Raw genomic sequence first — 18,257 nt, 5'->3', positions numbered from 1 at the left:
GCGAGGTCTCTTCCCTCTGTGAAATGGGAATGGCCATTCCCAATTCAAGAGGCGGCCGAGAGGCCACGAGGAGCTTTGTGCCATGGTTTTGCTCAGAGCCCAGGTGAAGCCAGGAAACAGCAGCCTTGCAGAGGTACACAGAGGAGGTAGAGCCATGGTGCCCATTTCTCAGAAGAGACTGAGGCCCACAAAGGGCCATGGCTCCCCCAGACCTTGTGGCAGGTCTGCGAGCAAGCAGTTGTGGGCCGGGTTGATCTGCCTCCCACCCCTGGTTTGCTTGCTGTCGGCTCTCAAGGAGGAGGCTGGCACACCTAAGCCCTTCTGTCATGGATGTTTGCCTTATGGTATTGTACACTTACTACTGCCAGACACAGCCAGACAACAATCCCCTGCCTTCCTAGAGCTTTCTATTTAGTAGAAATGAAGACAAATAACTAGCTAATACGAACCAACAGATAAAGAATGTGATTTCTGGGACTGGTAAGTGCCATAGAGGAAAAATAGACGGGGCTGGCATGAGGAGGGAGTTAGGCCAGAGAGAGAGAGAAAGAGAGAGTCAACAAGTCCAAAAAGAACCAGTCATGGGTCCACAAGCAGAAAAGCTTTTGGGGCAGGGGAAGCCACAAGTGCAAAGGCCCTGGGGTAGGAAGACATCCAGCAAGAAGGTCAGTGTGGTGAAGGGAAGCCCTGGGGCCCCCTGGGGTGCTTCTTCAGAAGGGGCCTGTGTGGGGCCCAGTGGGCGGCTCTGAAGGCCCTGGACCCTGCTTAGAAACAGACAGCTCAGAAACGTTCTCATCGTGGTCCTTGGGCACCCGGAGCTTTTCCTCTAATGGGATTTGCTCAATAGGATTTGGCCTGGAACATCTGGGGTAGGTGTGAATGAAGGCTGCTGTGGCATCCGCTCAGCCCCTCCACGTCCCCCGAGGAGGCCCGTGGATCAAAGGGCTTCCACTTCATCCCACCCTTGTCTCCAGGCATAGCAGAGTCTCCTCAAGTGGAACAAGACCCAACTGCAGTGGGGTGGGAGGGGCCCATGGTGGAGCCAAGACCCCCAGCCAGGGGGGCTCCTCAAGCCAGTGGAAGTCTAAGTACCCTGTTCTGCGTGTGGGGGGGGGGGGGAGACTGAGGCATGGGGCAGTGGGAAGGCTGGCTTGAGATCATACAGGTCAGCTAGACCTCCCTGGGGTCTGTACCTAGTCTCTGACACCTAGAGGAACTCTATCTCTCCCCCGCCACACACACACGGAGAGCTGCACAGAGGTTGGCCTCAATCCCCGCCCCCCCCACCAAGTACCCACAATCCCCTCCTGGCCTCAGGCTGTCCCTAAGAACTCTGGAAGGCCCCTGGTGCCCGCTGACACAGGAAGCATTTTTGCCCACAGTAAGGGGCCTGGGGGAGGGCTAGGGTCTGCAAACTATTGAACTTGAGGAAGTCTTGGGCCCCGGCTGTGGTGATCCACTCCCTCAAGAATGCTCTAGGCCTCTCCCGGGATGGGGGGTGGGGGCGGGGCGGGGCTTACGTTTTCCCGGTGACCTTGGTTTTACTAATGTATTACTTCTTGGTACGTTACCATTACTAACTCAAAATCAATACCGACCTCCACATCTGTAAGGTTTTATCTGAAGGCAAATCTCAAGGGCTGTCCATCAGGCTGACTGACAGTCCTACCTTCCTCTCCCCCCCCACCCCTCACCCCCTTGCTCCAAATGAGTCGCAGCCTAGACCAGACTAAATCAATAAGGAGCCAGCCTGGCCCCCCTTCCGCCCCTGGGGAGAGGCCTGCTGCTTTTGGGGGGGGGGTGGCAGAGAGGCTCCCTCCCCTTCCAGCCTCTGCCCTCTCCTCCCCCAGGACTGCGCAAGCCTCCGTGCACTCCTTTACTTTAAAAGAAGGGGATGGGGAAAAAATGTAATTAATTCCCTCCGTTCTTGAGCTGGCCCTGAGGGCCCGGGACCGAGGAGGCTGGGCTCGGAGGCCTGCACCCTCTGTGATAACTTAACCGCGGCTTGCGAGCTTGGATACAATTAGAAGGGCCACGGTGCCGGCTCCCTGGCAGAGCCTGCGTAGTGGGTGGGGTTGCGGCAGGAGAGAGGGGAGGGCACAGGGCCTGAAGACTGGTAAGGCTGGAAGGGGCTCGGGCCCTGGCATCGGAACAAGGGCTCTGGGAACTGGATGTGCATGGGTCCCTTCTCTGTCCTGCCAGGGGGGGGGGGCTTTGAGGCTCACTCAGGGCTTTTGGCTGGCGGGTGCTGTGTATATGTGGGGAGCCTCGGCGTTGTTTCTGCAGGGTGCCCTGTCCCTGAGTGACTGGCCCTGGGCATTGTCTTTAACCTTCTGGGCCCAGTCTTCCTGTCTGTATAATGGGAATGGTGCTGACTGTTGCCACCCAAGAAGGCCAGGGGAGGATGAAAGCAATTGGTACCTAGAGCCAGCTCAAAAGAGAGCTCACTGGCCTCGTGTCTCTCTCCTGCTGGCTGAGATGGGAGCAGAGGGGGAAGAAGGCTCAGGGGTGGCCTGCGCCGGAAGCAAGCACTAGAGGGAAGGCCCAGGAACTCCTCCAGGATGGTTGATGCCTTTCTCATCTCCTCCCCCACCCCTGGGGGGAAGTCTGGCTCTGCCCTCCCTCCTCCCACCCCCCAGGGAAGTTGGGGTGCACAGTGGAAAGGGGTCGGGTGCCGGGCACTTGGAACAGTCCCACCTCCTCTGTCCTGAATGTGTTCAGTGATGGAGAGGAGGTGGCCAGGGTTTGGGGGTGGGCGGCTCCCTTCTGGCATCTGTACATGCAACACCTCATGTCTTACAGGACTCACGGACTCCAGGATGAGAGTCCTGATGACCGAACAGCTTTTCCTCCAGATCCCAATGAGCCAGCAGCACCTCTGCACAGCTCCTTTGGCTAAATTCATCAAATTCAGCTCCATATGCCGCATGCGCGCGCGCGCGCACACACACACACACACACACACACACACGCACACACACCCTGTCCCCTGTCTCGGTCTCTAGCTGGGGACCTGATGGCGTGGGCCCAGAGTGTGATTTCCTTCAAGCCTCCCACCCTCCTCCAGCCCTGCTCCTACCTCACTCCTTCACCTGCTCCACTGGTGACGGGAGGTGAAGCACTGGGGGGCAGCCTGTTCTCGTGGTCAGAAAACCACTTGCCAGGAGCCATGCTGCAATGTTTGTGGGAAATGCATGAAAAAGTCTCATGGGCCAAGAGCCGTCTTGGGCCTGGGTGGCCAGGACAGGCTGGCTCACGGCTGGCCTTTGGGTGCTGAGGGGCCTGGGACCTCGAGTCTGTCTCTGTCCAGGCAGGGTAAGTGGGGGCAGGGGCCAGGGCCGGTCCTCCCCTCCCCAGGCCTTGGCCTCCCCCTCTGTCTGCTGGAATCCCCTGGAGGCCTGGGGGTTGAGAGGTGTTAAAAGCTCCCATAGGTTGGGCACTGGTGGCTCATGCCCCAGGAGGCTGAAATGTGAGGATCGCAGTTCAACGTCAGCCAGGGCAGGAAAGTCCAGGAGACTCTTATCTCCAATTAGCCAGAAAAAAAAAAAAAAAAAAACGAAAATGAAAGAGAAAAATCTCCCTGTGGAGTTCAGTGGGCAGCCAAGCGTGAGACCCAGAGTTCGCACCCCATCCCCGCCATCGCCGCACACAGACTCCACGACACAACGACACAGCCACCGTCATACACACAAAGCCATGGGCCGCACACAGCGTGGTGTAGACAGAGCGAACACACACATACAAAGAATGCCTGTACTATTCCACATTCGCCGGCTCACCTAGACATAAGCCCGAATGCAGGCATGCCTACGTGTGTGCACACACACACACACACACACACACACACACACACACACGGCCTGTGCCCAGCTCCACACTGGGATTAGCAGAAGTGAGAAATCACGAAGCGGGCAGCCAGCCAGCCAGTGCTGCCCCCCTCTCCACCTCAATTCTCCGCTAAGAGGATCTGCCCCCCCTACCCCTTTCTCTGCCCCCTGTGGACAGCGGTAATGGGCTTCGGGTGCTGACTCTGGAAGCTTCCAAACAAGATTTCCTGCAGGTCTCCCCATCTTCACCACCCCCCTTCACAGCCATCTCTGTTTATGGCCTTTACTCCCTAACTCCTCCTCCACTCCATCCCCCCCCCAAGTAGCTAGCCCCCCTCTCCCCTGCCACCCCAGCCTGCCAGGAAGGCTCTGCTAAGCCTGGCGGCCGGCCGTCATCCTCTTGAAGGAACCTAGCACCTTACCCTTTGCTTCTGCCCTCCAGAGGAGGACACTGAGGCTCAGGACCTCACCTGGAATCACAAAGCAGAGGAGTGGCAGGATTGGACTACCGTAGAACTTTTTTTTTAATCCTTCCTGGGACTGAGACTTGAACTCAGAGCCTGGGCTGTGTCCCTTCACTTTTTTGCTCAAGCAAGGCTGGTGCTCTACCACTTGAGCCACAGCTTTGCTTCTGGCTTTTTGGTGGTTACGGAGAGTCTCATGAGCTTTGCTACCTGGGATGGCTTGGAATGTTGATCCTCCGATCTCAGCCTCCTGGGAAGCTAGAACTACAGGCGGAAGCCACCGGCACCCAGCTTGGAACAGAACTCCTGCCTTCCAGCCCAACACTCTTGCTCTGTACACATCAGAGTGTATGCCCGCGTGCACACATGTGAGTGCCACGTGTGCATGCCTGTGTGTGGGTACTGTGTACTATTGTACGTGGCTACGATGCGTGTGCATATGTGTGCACTGTGCCACACACGCATGTCCATGGAGCTCTGAGTGTGCATGTGACTTTGTACAAGGAGGTCCGTGTCCTGCATATTCCTCTGGGGACCACCTTAAGCACACAGGCGGAGGTGAGGCCTCAGCAGCTGGGGCTGATGGGGACACTGGAACAACGCTGTGTCCTGTCACCAGCCCAGCTGCGGCTCTCATTACCCATGTGCAGAACACACTGAGGGAGGGACAGGAAGGAGGAGGGTTGGGGACAGGACAGTTGCAAAACTACAGCAGAAGGGATCCAGGTAAGACTGGAGTCAGAACCTTCTGGAATGGAGAAGAGATGCCGGAAGACTTAGGCCAGAGATGCTGTGGGCCCATTGGGAACCAACCTTACCCACAGGAAAACTTCAGCCCTCTTGTAGTCCAACCCCTCAGCCTGGGCCCTGGCTGGCCCGCTGCCTTTGTGCCATTCCATGCATCTGAAACTTGCACACATGCATGTGCTCACATACACACACATCCTTTCTTCCCCCCTCCCCTTCCCCCCCCCCCCCCCCCGCCTCCTGAGGACAAGACGTCCTGGGTTTTGCTAGGAGCTATGTGTGCGGGAGGGGCGAGGGAGTGCTGTCTTACTCCCATGCCTGACACTGAGTAGGAGAACAGATGTTCACGGTGAGCCAGCTCATGAAGGAATGGATGAACTGGTGTTTTATCTGTAGCCCAGAGCCTGGGATCAAATTGATTGAACGAAATAAATCAAGAACTTATAGTATGCTCAGTCCATGCCCCAACCTGCAGGATTTCCAGGAGCCCCTCCTCCCCACTGAGGCTTTTTGCTACTCTAGAGGCAGAGTTTGTGCGTTTGTGACTTCCTACTTGTGAATGAAGTCACACACACACACACACACACACACACACACACACACACACAACACACCCCATGTCTGGCTGACAATATGTCACCCTCCAAATATCTGGACACATCTAAAGTTATCTGAAACCCTAGCTGGAGATGTCGGCAGCTCCAATCTATCCAAGCCTGGTTGGGTCCCCTGGTTCCTGGCCCCTGAAGGGGCGGGGGCTGGGACTGGAAGGGGCTCAGTGAGAGTTTCAGAGACCATCTCTGATGGGGTGATAAATGGCAGGCCCGGGGATTAGACCAGCTCTGCTGGGAGCAGTAGCGGGCTGGGGAAGGAAGGCCCCCGCCACCCCCGATCGCTGAGAAAGATAGGACTATTTAAAGATAATGATTGCATAAATTTAATTAGCACACTTTCACGCGCAAATGGCCGTTTTGTAATTAATGTATCTGGCCTTGCTAAGCATGAAAGATCCCATCTCCCTCCTCCTCCCTTTCCCCACTCCCCCTCCTCCCAGGCCCTAATGAAAGACAGAAAGCAAGTGACAGAAACAGTTTGTCAGCAGCTCCAGGTGTCAGGGGCCTAATTGGCTCAGCTGAGGGGAGGGGAGGGAAGGGGGAGAGGGAAAAGAGGGGAGGCAGGGGAGAGAAGGGGCCTCCTTGATTCTAGAGGACTGGAGGCCCACACACTGGGCCTCCCCCACCCTGCCCCAGCACGGGGAGGGAGGTTCCCCCCTCCCTAATTGCCAGAGACAAATAGACAGATTGATGGTGGCAGGGGCTGAGCGGTGACAGGGAAACCTCGTTAGTACCTGGGCAGGCAAGCTGGCACTGATCACAGCGCGTTAGGGATCCACAGCCATGATGGCTGGCTGACGCCCCACTCAGAGGATCAAATCCCTGCTGTGAACTGAGTGGATGAACCAGCCTCAGCGGCCCAAGCTGGGGGTTGGTAACACACATCTGTCATCCTAGCTACTCAAGAGCCTGAGATCTGAGGATCACAGTTTGAAGCCAGTTTGGGTAGGAAAGTCTGTGAGACTCTTCTTTCCAAGGAACAAGCAAAAAGCTGGAAGTGGAGCTGTGACACAGGTGGTAGAGCGCTAGCCTTGAGCAAAAGAAAAAAGCTTGGATATAGGCCCTGAGTTCAAGCCCTGGGACTGACACTTAAATCCACCCATCCATCCATCCATCCATCCATCCATCCATCCATCCATCCATCCATCCATCCATCCAAATAAAACCAGTGGTTTTACTTTTGTTGGTATTGTGTATCATAGGAATGACAGACTCCAGACACTTTTTTCCCCGGTGTCTTTCTGATACACATTTCCTCCATTGGCCACCCCACCATGGCCAGGTAACTGTGGTCCTATAAAGAGGCTCCTGCAGACATCTTCCTATAAGGTCCAAAAAAGAGCCAGGCTGGATCATCTTAGATCCAGTAAGGTACCAGTATCATAAGGATAAATGGTCAAAGGGCAGGGGTCTGAGCTCACAAGGTATAAGCGGAGAGACAAGAGAGTTGACTGTTTCTAGCATCTACCCGCCCCACACCTTTCCCCAGGTGCCCATGCATGGTGGAGTGCTCTGAAAGGCCACTGGGTGTACGGCTGGACTGGTTCCGTGTGAAAGTCTCTTCATGAATTGGGCACCACTATCACATACGTACGTACCATCCCTCCAGCTTAGGGCTGTTGAGTTTTCCCGTGCCATACCCAGGGAGGAGAAGCTGAGCTGCCATCTTGGGCGGCGCCCGCGTGGCGTTCTACATCCCCCGTCCCTGACAGTGGCCCTCCCCATCTCCACCAGCTGTCTCCTCTGTTGCCCTCTGCCAGCCTTGGCCCTGGCCAGCTCAGGCCTTGTCTGGTTATCTCTTCTGGAAGTCAGAGCCCATGGAGGCCCGGAGCCAGCCTGGCCAGCGGAGTGGGCGGCGGTGGCGGAGGGGGGCAACCCACCCTCTCCTAGACCAAATTCAATTTCAAAGCTTAATGAGTTTGCAGAAGATCGGGCGAGCTTACCGGCACCACTCCTTACCGGCTGGGTGGTTCCCAGGGCCGGGGCCACTGAGTGTGCAGCCGTTGAGCCTGGAGAGCCCTGGGCGCCGTCGAGAGTGGCGGGGGGCACGGAGCGAGTGAAAAATGTCAGAGCAAATTGCTCTTGACAGCGTTAATATCTGCACCTCATAGCAATAATTACATGTAAATAAATAGCAAAATCACACTCAGCTGGAGGCAGCGTGGGGAGGACAGCGCGGCAAAGGGCCAGCTGAGGACTGGTGGCGTGCTGCTCCAACCGTTTCTTTCCCTCTCACAACCCCTGCTCTCCTCGCCCACCCTGCTCTGCCAGACTCCTCCTGCTCCTGGGACGGGAACCTCAAGATCCCGGTTACTCGCATGAAAAAGAGAGCATCGGGGTGTCCCTTCCCACCCTCACTTTCTCCACCAGCCATGAAGGAAGAACATCTACCCCAGCATCCTTCGGGCCTCTTTCTCTTCTTTCTCCCTGAAGCATCTGGTTCTGTCTCTAGCACTCTGCAGAGAGATGCTTTGGAATCCCAATCTTGGCCTTGACCTCTACCCAGCATGACCCTTGTGGTCACCTGCTGGCTTGGACACACCCCCCCTGCCCCTCAGCAAGAGCCAAGTATTCCTTGTATTTCCTGTTTCTAGGACTCCGTACGTCTCCGTCGCCTTCACTTCCTCCCTTGGTCCCTTGACCCTCAAGATCACCATGGCACAACTTCCTGGGGGAGAGCATCCACAGTCAGGTATTATGGTCACCCACATGTACGGTTTCATCCTAGCAAGGAGAGTAACACGTACATTTTAAAGACTACATGCAACTCCCTGTGATAACCCACTGGGGCCTTGGGGGACACACATTGGGGGTGACAGGAAGAGAAGCTGGACAGTTCCCTGCCCACCAGGTGGCCACTCCTCAGAGACCACAGTACGGATCCTTGGAGGGGCTCAGAAGGGCAGATGGGGTGGAAGAGAAGGCTGGAAGGAAAAGAGAGGTAGGGGGAAAAGAGAAGACAAAGGCAGCGCAGGTAAGTGATGCCAACTCAAAGCCAGCCCAGGTTTGCCATGTGCCTGGATTCAATACAGGTTTCTATCACCCCCTTTCCCGAAAGGGATTCCCCGCCCCCTGCCCCAGCACCCAGGCTCCCTCCTGCTCTCCCATTGTTCTGCAGAAAGTTGCCCAGGTTCTGGCCTCCAGCTCCTGGAAGCAGCAGCACAGATGATCCTTCCAGATCCTTCCAGCTACTTCCACGCTCTGCTTACTTCCAGCCTTCCCTGCCCCCCCCCCCCCACTCCTTCCCCGCACAGGGCACAGAACGCAGGCTCCATTCTTCCAGAAACAAATATCTTCTCTGGAGCGGAGGCCCCTCATCCCGCACCTTCTTGTTTAGCTCACCGACTAATCCACTTATCAAGGATAAAGCGCCTGTGAATCCCCATTTGATAAAGGCAGCTACAAAATTAGCAAAAAAAAAAAGGGTGCCCGTGGGGCTGACGTAGCAAACAAACAAGAAGCAAGAAGCTGCTGCTGCTGCTGGTGCTGCCGCTCTGTCCCCGGCCGCACAGAGATGCGGGAGGAGATAGAGGCAGCTCAGCTCCTTGGCTGGCACCGCGGGGCCCCGGAAGGCGATGCCACTGGTTGTGTGAGAAAAGGGTTGGGCAGAGTGGGGAAGGAACCAGCGAAGCATCCTCCCTCCCTCCTATACCCCGTGAAATCCACCCTGCCCACCCCCCACCTGGAGCTGGTTCCCCTCCCCCAATGCCACCATTCCCATTCACCATCCTTGCTAAAACATCCCTTTAATACGATCGTGGCTGGGGCCTGTTCTAAGTATCTTAGGTGTGTGAACGCTTGACTCCCAGAGGTAACCGGGAGGCAGTAGCCACTGTCGTCCACCTGTGACGGATGAGGAGGCAGAGGGAGCTCACGTCACCCGGCTAAGAGTACACAGCTGGTCAACCACGGATCCCATTCAAACAGTACTCTCCAGTGTGGCCAGTGCTGACTCCAGCCATGGTCCCCCAACTCCAATAGCACACACACACAGCCCCAAGCAGCCAAGGCTCTTAATCACTGTTCTATTCCCAGCCATCCACTCCCCCTTTCCCCTCCCTCCTTCACAGGACCTGAAAGTCCCATGTGTAAATGTGGCGGTTGTCAGCATCCTCTCTCTGAGTCTCTGGCCCAGCCAGAAGTGTTCTGTACCCCAGACCCATAGGGCTCTGTTCTTGGGGCTGTCTGGGGCCTCTGATGTCCCAGCAGCCTCTCTGCTTTGCCCCATGGGGCTCCGGGCACTTGACTGACTGTCAATGCATCACCTAGCCAGGAAGACAGAGGCTGGAAGGAAGCACACAGCTTGGCCAGCTGAGATGGCCAGGACAGGTTCAGAAAGAGAGTGGGCCAGGAGGAGACTTTTGGAAGGCCTGGGCAGGAGGAAGAAGAGGAGGAAGAGGAAGAGAAGGGGGAGGGGAGGAGGAGCCAGTCCCAGGGCTACGGTTGGGGACATTAATCACAAGAGAGCACCTGTCAGGGTGGCATCTGGAACTAAAGCGAAACACTTGGCCACAGGGCAAGACTTTTCACCTCAAGCTGGCGGTGGGGGAAACTGGTGTGGGGAGTGGGGGCTCAGGGACCAACTATTGCCACGCCAGGAGGCCAGAGCATCTGGGGTTCAGACCCAGGAAGCATGGGAAAAGCCACCTTCTACAGACAGACAGACAGACCTGGACAGTGGGTAGGAGGGGGCTTTTCAGGGACCATGGAAAGAAGCCGGCTTTGGGAGGTTACCATATCACTGGGGGACAAAGGGGCCATCCACCCCTACTGCTTCTGGGGAGGAACAGACAGACCAAGCCCATGTGGCTGAGAGCTGGTGGGACTGGAATTCCAATCTGGGCTATCTGGCTGCAGCGTCCTTCCTCTAGGAGCCCTCCAGCCCCTCTCTGCACCTGAGCCCTCTGCTCTGGCTGCCTTCAGCTGCAGGTTCCTGCCTCCAGTTCCACTCGGACTCACTTCAAGCCTTGCTTCTGTCTTCCTGCCTTCTGTGTCCTCTCTGATTCTCCCACTGCCCTTACCCCTGTCCATGTGCCCATGGGTTCCCGCGTGCACTGCATTTCCTCTCTCCGGGTCTGCACCCTCTCTCCCTTCCTTTCCCTTGCATCTCTGTGGGTAGTGCTTCAGCCAGCATTGTGTATCCTGGCTCTCTACTCTCTATCCGTCAGTCTGTGTATTCCCTTCTGCCCCCTCTGCATACACCCGCCCCCCGCCCGTGTGCCTCCTTCCCGAAGTCAGCCTGGGAGCTGACTATGCCAAGGAGCCAACCAGCTGGTCCAGCTGCTGGCTAGCGCGGACCTGGAGGAAAGCTGCAGGAGCCTGTCATCCCCTATCTTTTCATGCTTGCATCTAGGGACTCTCTGGATCCTTCTAGGCTACTTCCTTTCTCTTTTCTCTGCTACCCAGGGCAGGGGAGTCCATTCTCAGTCCCTGAAAGTAGCTCAGGGGGCACCTGAGATCTGGGAGGAGAAAGGACAGGAGTAGCCACCCAGTTTTGCATAGGTTTGGTGCTGCTACAACTTGAGACACATCTCCACTTCCCAGCTTTTTGCTGGTTAATTGTAAACAAGAGGCTCACAGACTTCTCTGTACCCACTGGCTTTGAACCACGAAGCTCAGATCTCAGCTTCCTGAGTAGCTAGGATGACAGGTGTGAGCCACTGGTCTCTGGTGTGCCTGGGCATCTTGCTAGCGTGCAGAACAGACCCAGAGGGTCTGATCTTGTCCCTCCCACATGGCAGTCCACAGTAGAGGGAACATCCAGTCCCTGGCAGGACCTAGGTACTGGATCCTGACCTTGTCCTACACTGATGACCTTGAACTTTACCTCTGACTCTGCAAAGTGGGCAAGATGATTGTGAGCACCGAACCACAACCAGGCTGGGCAAAGGGGTCAGCTGCCAGGTTCTGAGCAACCAGGGTATCACTGCTGTCATTGTAAACAGCACTGGACTACCAACTCTACTTTTGGGGGCGGGGGTTAAAGACAAGAGTGGCTCTACCCCAGAGGCCTCAGCAGTGTGAACGTAGTTGGCTGGAGCTCTCAGGCCAGGGACGGGATTGTCTGCGGCCTGGATGGGAAGGGAGCCCTTAGGGAGGAGGCTGGGGAAGTTCTGCCCCTGGGCCTCACGTCTCAATTTCAGCCTGGACATGTCTCCTTTGTGATAAGATACTTGCCAGGGCTCTCGTGGGACGGTAATCCTCTATGCTGCTGGTCAGAGGCCCCCTCCTGGTCTGGTGAGGGTCGCGTTTATTTGGACCTGGGCCAGCTCCATTCGGATGTCCTCAGGGTTTGAGGAGTTGAGGCCTCCTACCCCTCACTCAGTGCTGGCTCACCACGAGGCTGCTTCAACGTGGAATGCCTGATTTCTCAGGACTTGGTGACATCGCCCATGCAGAGGCAGAGATGAAGAGGATTCGAGTCACAGCCACCCCCCCCCCCCCACTGACTGTCATCTATCCAGGCAGTGAAGGATGCCTAGCTATTTCCAGGGTGGTGCCCAGAGCTGAAATTTCGGGGGAGGGTAGTTCACTCTCAAAAAAAGGAGGTCATCTCGCCGATGTGGTCGGGGCTCTAGGGGTCCCCGGGCATGTGAAGGCTAGACAGGCCTTCAACAGGGCCTCCAGCTTCATACCTGGGTGAGCTTGCTAGTGCTGTGCTTCTGAGATGCCAAGCCTTCCCTGGAAACAGGTGTGAAGGCAGCCCAGAGCTGACTTTCTGATGGGAGCCACTGGGGTGGTTCGAGTCTCCCTGCCCTGGGAAGGATCCATCCTCCAATGGTCATCTAGATTCACCCCTGCTCTCAGAGGGACCTTGGGGATGCCCCTTCTACCGCTGGTCCTGCCACCCCCATCCTGGGCGGAATCACCTGCCCACGAAGCTGTTTCCATGCTTCACAAACCCACAAGAGAAGCATATAGGACCGGGGGCCATGGCTGGAGCTTTCTCTTGGCCTCACTTGGCAATAGAATCTCCGGTGTCTCCCGATCTTCATTTGGAACCCAACTTGCTGGTGGACGAGGGTCAGAGGGCAAAGCCTGGCCTTTAAGCCCTGTCTACCCTGCCAGGTTAGCCAAGCCCTGAGTAAAGAAGTTCCCTTGATGGAGGAGACCAGGGCCACAGAGCCTCCCTAGGTTCGCCAGAGCATCCTTTCCTCTCTAGAGGCCTCTGGCTCAGGGTTGTCTGCTTAGTGGCTTTTCCTAATAGAAGGTTCTTGAAGATGGGGTGGGGGGCGGGCAAGCCAAGTCCACTTGGTGTGGGAATACACTTGTAGACCACTACTGCTTACAAGGCTTTGCACTGGGGACATGGGACAGCAGATAGTCTGGACTTTGCTTTAGAGGGGGTAGAGAGAGAAGTATCCAGAAAGAGTTCAGAAACAATGGTACTACCCTGGGGAAGAACCAGGGTCTGGGAAGACTTATGCTCACCCTTGCCCCCCTACCCCATTGGGGATCCGACGGAAGCTGAAGCCAGGGGTGAATAGGGATGGCACAAGGGCAGAGGGGAGGGTGGGAATGTTCTGGGCAAAGCACGTTGGTGGGGAGGGGATTCCTGATGAAAGAAGAAGGAAAGGCACCCCTCCATGCCTGGTGAGGAAGTTTCTCCTCCCTAGGACCTTGGGTAGCTGTCCCTGGGCTGTCAGCCCCAGCCCGGGCCCCTTGGTAGCATGAAGGGGTCTGTCACACTTTGGGTCCTGGGTGTCCCCCCCCCCTGCCCCCAGGCAGACCTGCACAGAGGCCTGTGCTGAGGCCCGCCCAGCGGCCGCTCGCTGCCATGCCCGGATCCCAGGCCGGGCAGGCCGGAATTAAGCAGGCCGCTGAGCCCGAGCGAGTCCTTATCTCGGGGAGACAGTTGTTGAGAATCACTTTGACTGAGTGGTTTTGTCTCCCCGCATTTTCCACTGTCAGGCGGCCTCGGGCCATGGATCAAAGGCGCGGCTGTGGTGGCGCTGCTGCGGTGGAATGGGAGGGGTGGCCACGCGTGCCCCGCCTCCTGTCCCTGTCCCCCTGCCTGCCACCCCCACCCTGCCTGGCCTGGGGGACCCCTCCCCACCTCCGCCCTGCACAGCCAAACCCAGTGGAGCTGAGGGTGATGATGTGGGGGAGGGAGGAAGGGGTTCGCTGCTGAGCGACATGGGAGAGGCTGCTGTGTTCTAGGTAGACCCTCCCAAATGAAAGCAGAGTGAAGAGATTAGGGGAAGGGGATGGGGGGGGAGCGGGAGGAGAGAGAAGGGGCAGAAGAGGGTCTGAAAGAAGGGAGTGGAGATGGAGGAGGGAAAAGAGAGGGTCCGGGATCCTGTCTGCAGGTGCGTGGCAGGTGAGGAGGACAAGGGAGGATGGGTGTCCAATGGTGAGGCTGAGGGGGCCGAGCGCACAGACGGCCGTCAGGAGAGTCAGACAAGGGAGGGAAGGGGTGGGAGAGGAAGGGACCCCCAAAAAGTAAGTTGGGGATGTTATTTCCCACCCGCCCAAGAGAAAGTTCTCAACCACCGGTAGCAGCCAGGGGGAGGCAAGAATGTGCAACAGAGGCTCCATTCTTGGGGGGCGGGGGGGGCAAGGCAGGTACATAGGAATGAAGGGTGGGGTGGGGCATCCAGGTCTTCCCTTCCGAGGATCTCCAACTATGTCCTGCGGATGTAGGCCCAGACCTGGCGACTCCCCAAATTCCCTTGGCCTCCCTTGGTGCCAGAACCCCTGCTCCCTCTGGTGAAGGTGCTGGAGAAATGTGCCCAGCTGGGAAGAGGACAGGGGTAAGAGGGGAGCCCTGTGGCTGAGGCTTCGGGCAGGAGCCCGGGAGTGGGGACTGGAGGATCACAGTGAGAAAGGGGGTGGACCGAGACAGACGCTGCCAGGCAAAGGTGCTGGGGAAGGAGGCTCCGAAATGCCAGGCCTCGGGCCGGCCCCGTACTGATTCCCTTGTGTGCATCTAGTCCCTACCTACCAAAACCTCAGGGCCAGAAGCCGGTGCCTTGCGCCTGTTAATCCTAGCTATTCAGGAGACTAAGAGCTGAGGATCGAGGTTCAAAGCTAGGCTGGGGAAGGAAAGCCCGTGAGACTCTTATCTCCAATTAACCACCAAAAAAGCCAGAAGTGGAGCTGTGGCTCGTGTGGTAGAGACTCTATAGCCTCGAGGAAAAAACATAAACAACCTAAAAGACAGGGCCTAGGTCTTGAGTTCAAGTCCCAGTCTGGGTGTGGGCGCACACACACACACACACACACACACACACACACACACACACACACACACAGAACCTTGGAGCCCTCCACCAGCAGGTTCCTACAGCATCAGAGCTTCCTCCTCAGCCTGGGTTTACAGAGGGAGAAAGAGAGGCAGAGCTGAGCCTGGCTGGTAAGACTTGAGTACTGGAGACAGCCCCAAATTGGGGTGCCAGCCCCTGCATCCTGCTCTCTGCCCTTCTGCCTCTGGAGGGCGCTGGGCTTTGTGGAAATCAGACTCACATTTTGGGGTTCTGAAAAGGTCTCCCCAGAAAACGGGAAGGAAACATGACACTTCCTGTGTAGGAAGGGTTTCTCGAGGTCCATGGCCGCGCTCCCCCCTCTCCTCGCCTCCCCCATGCCACAAACCCCTGGCAGGCTGGCTTCAAGTTTAGGTCCTGCTCCTCAGTGAGCAACATGCCTGAGACAAATGTCTGAAACTGTCTTTGTACCACTAAAAATAATTCCAGCGCCTTCCCCAAGGGTGCGTCACAGAGATGAATTGAGATGACCCCGGTAGCGGTCTCAGCACACATCGGACCTGTGGTGAGCCATCAAAATATTTAACCATTATTAGTATTATAGAACAGCAGTGGTCTAGAAGTCGGGGGTGGGGGCCGGGGGGAGGGCTTTGCATAGAGTGATAAAATGTGACAGGCGCCCAGAGGCAGCACAGATGGATAGCTCATGAAGCCGGGGAAAGGGAAGTAACGGAGGAGGCAGCCAATGTATGAACCAAGTCTGCATGGGTTGCCTAGAATGGGAAGGAAGAGGGCAAAGAGGGTGGGGGTGGGGGGGTCCCAGGCCCAGGAGGAACAGCAGGTTAAACACCTGGAGACAGGAAGGGCATGGTCTCTGGGGACCCTCAAAGTCATACCTGCCTCTCCTACCAGGAATCCTGCCTGGGCCTCCCAAATCCAGTCTCCCACCCATCCCGGATCTTACCAGGGGCCCTAGGGATGGGCCTGAGAGGCTCTCAGTATTAATTGCTAATCTCCCTCATTTTCTTTCCCTCTGTCTGTTGGGACTGTCTCGTCCTGAGCCCCCCGTGCTAATCAGAAAGAAGGACAAATCCGCTATTTGCATTCTTTCCCACCAAGCCAGGCAGCTCTGGACTGTTAAGCCCCTGTCCTGCTGGGAAACCCAGCAACCCCCCATCCCCCCCTCCCCGACTGGGGTTCCCTCCTCCTCCTCCCCCAGGGAGGATGGGAAGAAGGTGCAGATAGAAGACTTGTAGCTTAGAAGAGCTAGAATTCAAATCTTGGTCCGCTGGTTACTGTGTCCATGGCACATGGAAATCAGAAGCCACTAAGTCACTGCCTGTGGCTCAGGCTGTGATCTACTTCCACTCTCTTCCTTTACTTTCCCTGATCCAATCCCTCTTCCTCACCACACTGCCTGCTCCACAACCCATCTCTAAAGGCTCACTGTAAAGAGGGTACCAGCTCCCCCAAAACACACCACATCAGAGTAGAGACAGCCGTGCGCCTTTCTTCTCTGAACCTTCCATGTGCTGTGTTCACAAGGATCTTTAGATCCTGGAACTTGAAGGTGTGACAGTGTAACCTAGGGTCAGAGCCAAGAGCAGCTGCCTCACTCTCTTCCTGGGAGCCCAGTGTGGCTGTGTCTTGTCAGACAGGCCTATGTTTGGGGTTGACCAGACACTGAGAGCCACCAAAGTCAATGTCACGAGCCTCGCAGTTCAGTGCTGCCTGTGGGCTGGGCCACACATGGGGGCACCCAGACATCCCATGCTGGACACTTCCCTTGCCTTCTTCCCCATAGGAGCAGGTTTGGCATTTGGCTGTTTCAGTGGTGGACACTTGTCCCCTGAAGGCCATCATCCTCCTTAGACACTCTCAGTTGAGGCACAAGCTCAGCTCCCTAGACTCAATCTGTCCTCGAAAAGGAGAAAAGACCAGCTTGCTCTCTTCCTCCTCCGTGAAGGGCATGCACGCACGCACGTGTGCGCGCATGCACACACACACACACACACACACACACCCCTGGAAACCAAGACCCGACCCCCACCCCCTCACCCCTGTTCCTGGAGGATCTCAAAGCAGGCATGACTGTCCCCTCCCCCTTCCTCCTCACCCCTCCACCCTGGAAAAGGGGCAAGAAAGGCAGACACATAAACACAGCTCTGTTTTCACAGAAGATGGCTCTGCCCTGGCCTCTCCCTGGGAGCTGGAGCCGGGCACGTGATGGACAACAGCAGGTGGACTGGGTTGGGTGAGCCAGCCGCCAGCAGGGAAACAGCTCAGCTTTTCCACAGAGGTGGGCAAGCGAGCTTCACAAAGGCAGAGGAGCCGTGAGAACCAGAACTTGGCAGGAACTGCACTCCAGGGCTGCAGAGACTTGGGGGGGGGGGTGGATGGGGGGAGTCCTGAGGGTCAGAACTAAAAGTTGTGGTGAAAATCATCAATCCACACCTCTGGGGCAGCCACATCCCTGCCTGGCTAGGGGCAAAAGGACAGGGCTGGGGAGGCATGGGGCAACTGAGAAACAGGGTAGAGAGCTCTCCCCATCAGGCTAAGGCCAGGGGCTGGCAGATAGAGTCTGGAGGGGTCTCTGGGAGCTGATACAGATATATTGACAGTCTGGAGGGTGGACACTTTGAAAAGATGTCCCTTGACTTTAGGTTCAAGAAAACTCAGTCTCATGCTTGGCGCCGGTGGCTCATGCTTGTAATCTTAGCTACTCAGGAAGCTGAGATCTAAGGATCGAGGTTCAAAGTCCGTGAGACTCTTATCTCCAATAAACCACCAGAAGTGGAGTTATGGCTCAAGTGGTAGAGCACTAGCTTTGAGCTGAAGAGCTGAGAAACAGTGCCCAGGCCCAGAGTTCAAAACCCCACCACCACTAACAAAAAAAAAGTAAAAAGAAAAGAAAACTCATGGGCTGGGAAGGTGGCTCAGTGGTAGAGCGCTTGCCTTGCATGCATGAAGCCTTGGGTTCGATTCCTCAGCACCACATAAGCAGAAAAAGCCAGAAATGATGCTATGGCTCAAGTGGTAGGCGCCATGACCGGCCAAACACAAACAAACAAAACAAAAAAAGAAAACTCAGTTTCCTGGTACTGTCCCCAAATTAACCTCTGATCCCTACCCCTGGCCCCCACCAGAGTCACTAGCAGCGATGAGAAATGGAGGTTCAGGAGGACTCAGTTTTCCCCAATCCTAGAACATCACATGGAGCTCCTGTCCCTGTCTCTCCCAGCTCATCCTTTCCAGATCACAGGGCAGAGAGGGGAGAGGAGAAAGGCAGTCACCTCTCTTCCCCAGGCAGGATCAGCAGAACAGCCTGCAGGGTGCAGGATGGATGCAGATCAAGAAGAAAAGGAGCCAGGCGCTGGTGGCTCACGCCTGTAATCCTAGCTA

General features: G+C 56.4%; 1 protein-coding gene across 3 annotated transcripts in view; it reads right to left on the bottom strand.

Moving 5' to 3' along the window:
- The window catches only part of Pax7 (paired box 7), a 93,332-nt gene that overhangs the window by 9,077 nt on the left and 65,998 nt on the right, over positions 1-18,257 (bottom strand). The window contains exons 9-10 of one of the 3 annotated variants that reach the window (XM_042688697.1): positions 10,702-10,719; positions 2,690-2,700 (exon numbers count right to left, since the gene is read on the bottom strand). The exons of the other annotated variants lie outside the window; for them this stretch is intronic. Coding sequence (XP_042544631.1) covers positions 2,690-2,700; positions 10,702-10,719 — 29 coding nt within the window. The remainder of the gene's footprint in view (positions 1-2,689; positions 2,701-10,701; positions 10,720-18,257) is intronic. 3 annotated transcript variants of the gene reach the window in all.

Source organism: Dipodomys spectabilis, unplaced genomic scaffold (genome assembly GCF_019054845.1).
Source record: "Dipodomys spectabilis isolate Male_0828 unplaced genomic scaffold, ASM1905484v1 ptg000118l, whole genome shotgun sequence".
NCBI classification, from domain to species: domain Eukaryota; kingdom Metazoa; phylum Chordata; class Mammalia; order Rodentia; family Heteromyidae; genus Dipodomys; species Dipodomys spectabilis.
Note: the sequence above shows the minus strand (reverse complement) of the source record. Positions and strands in the feature narration are given on the sequence as shown.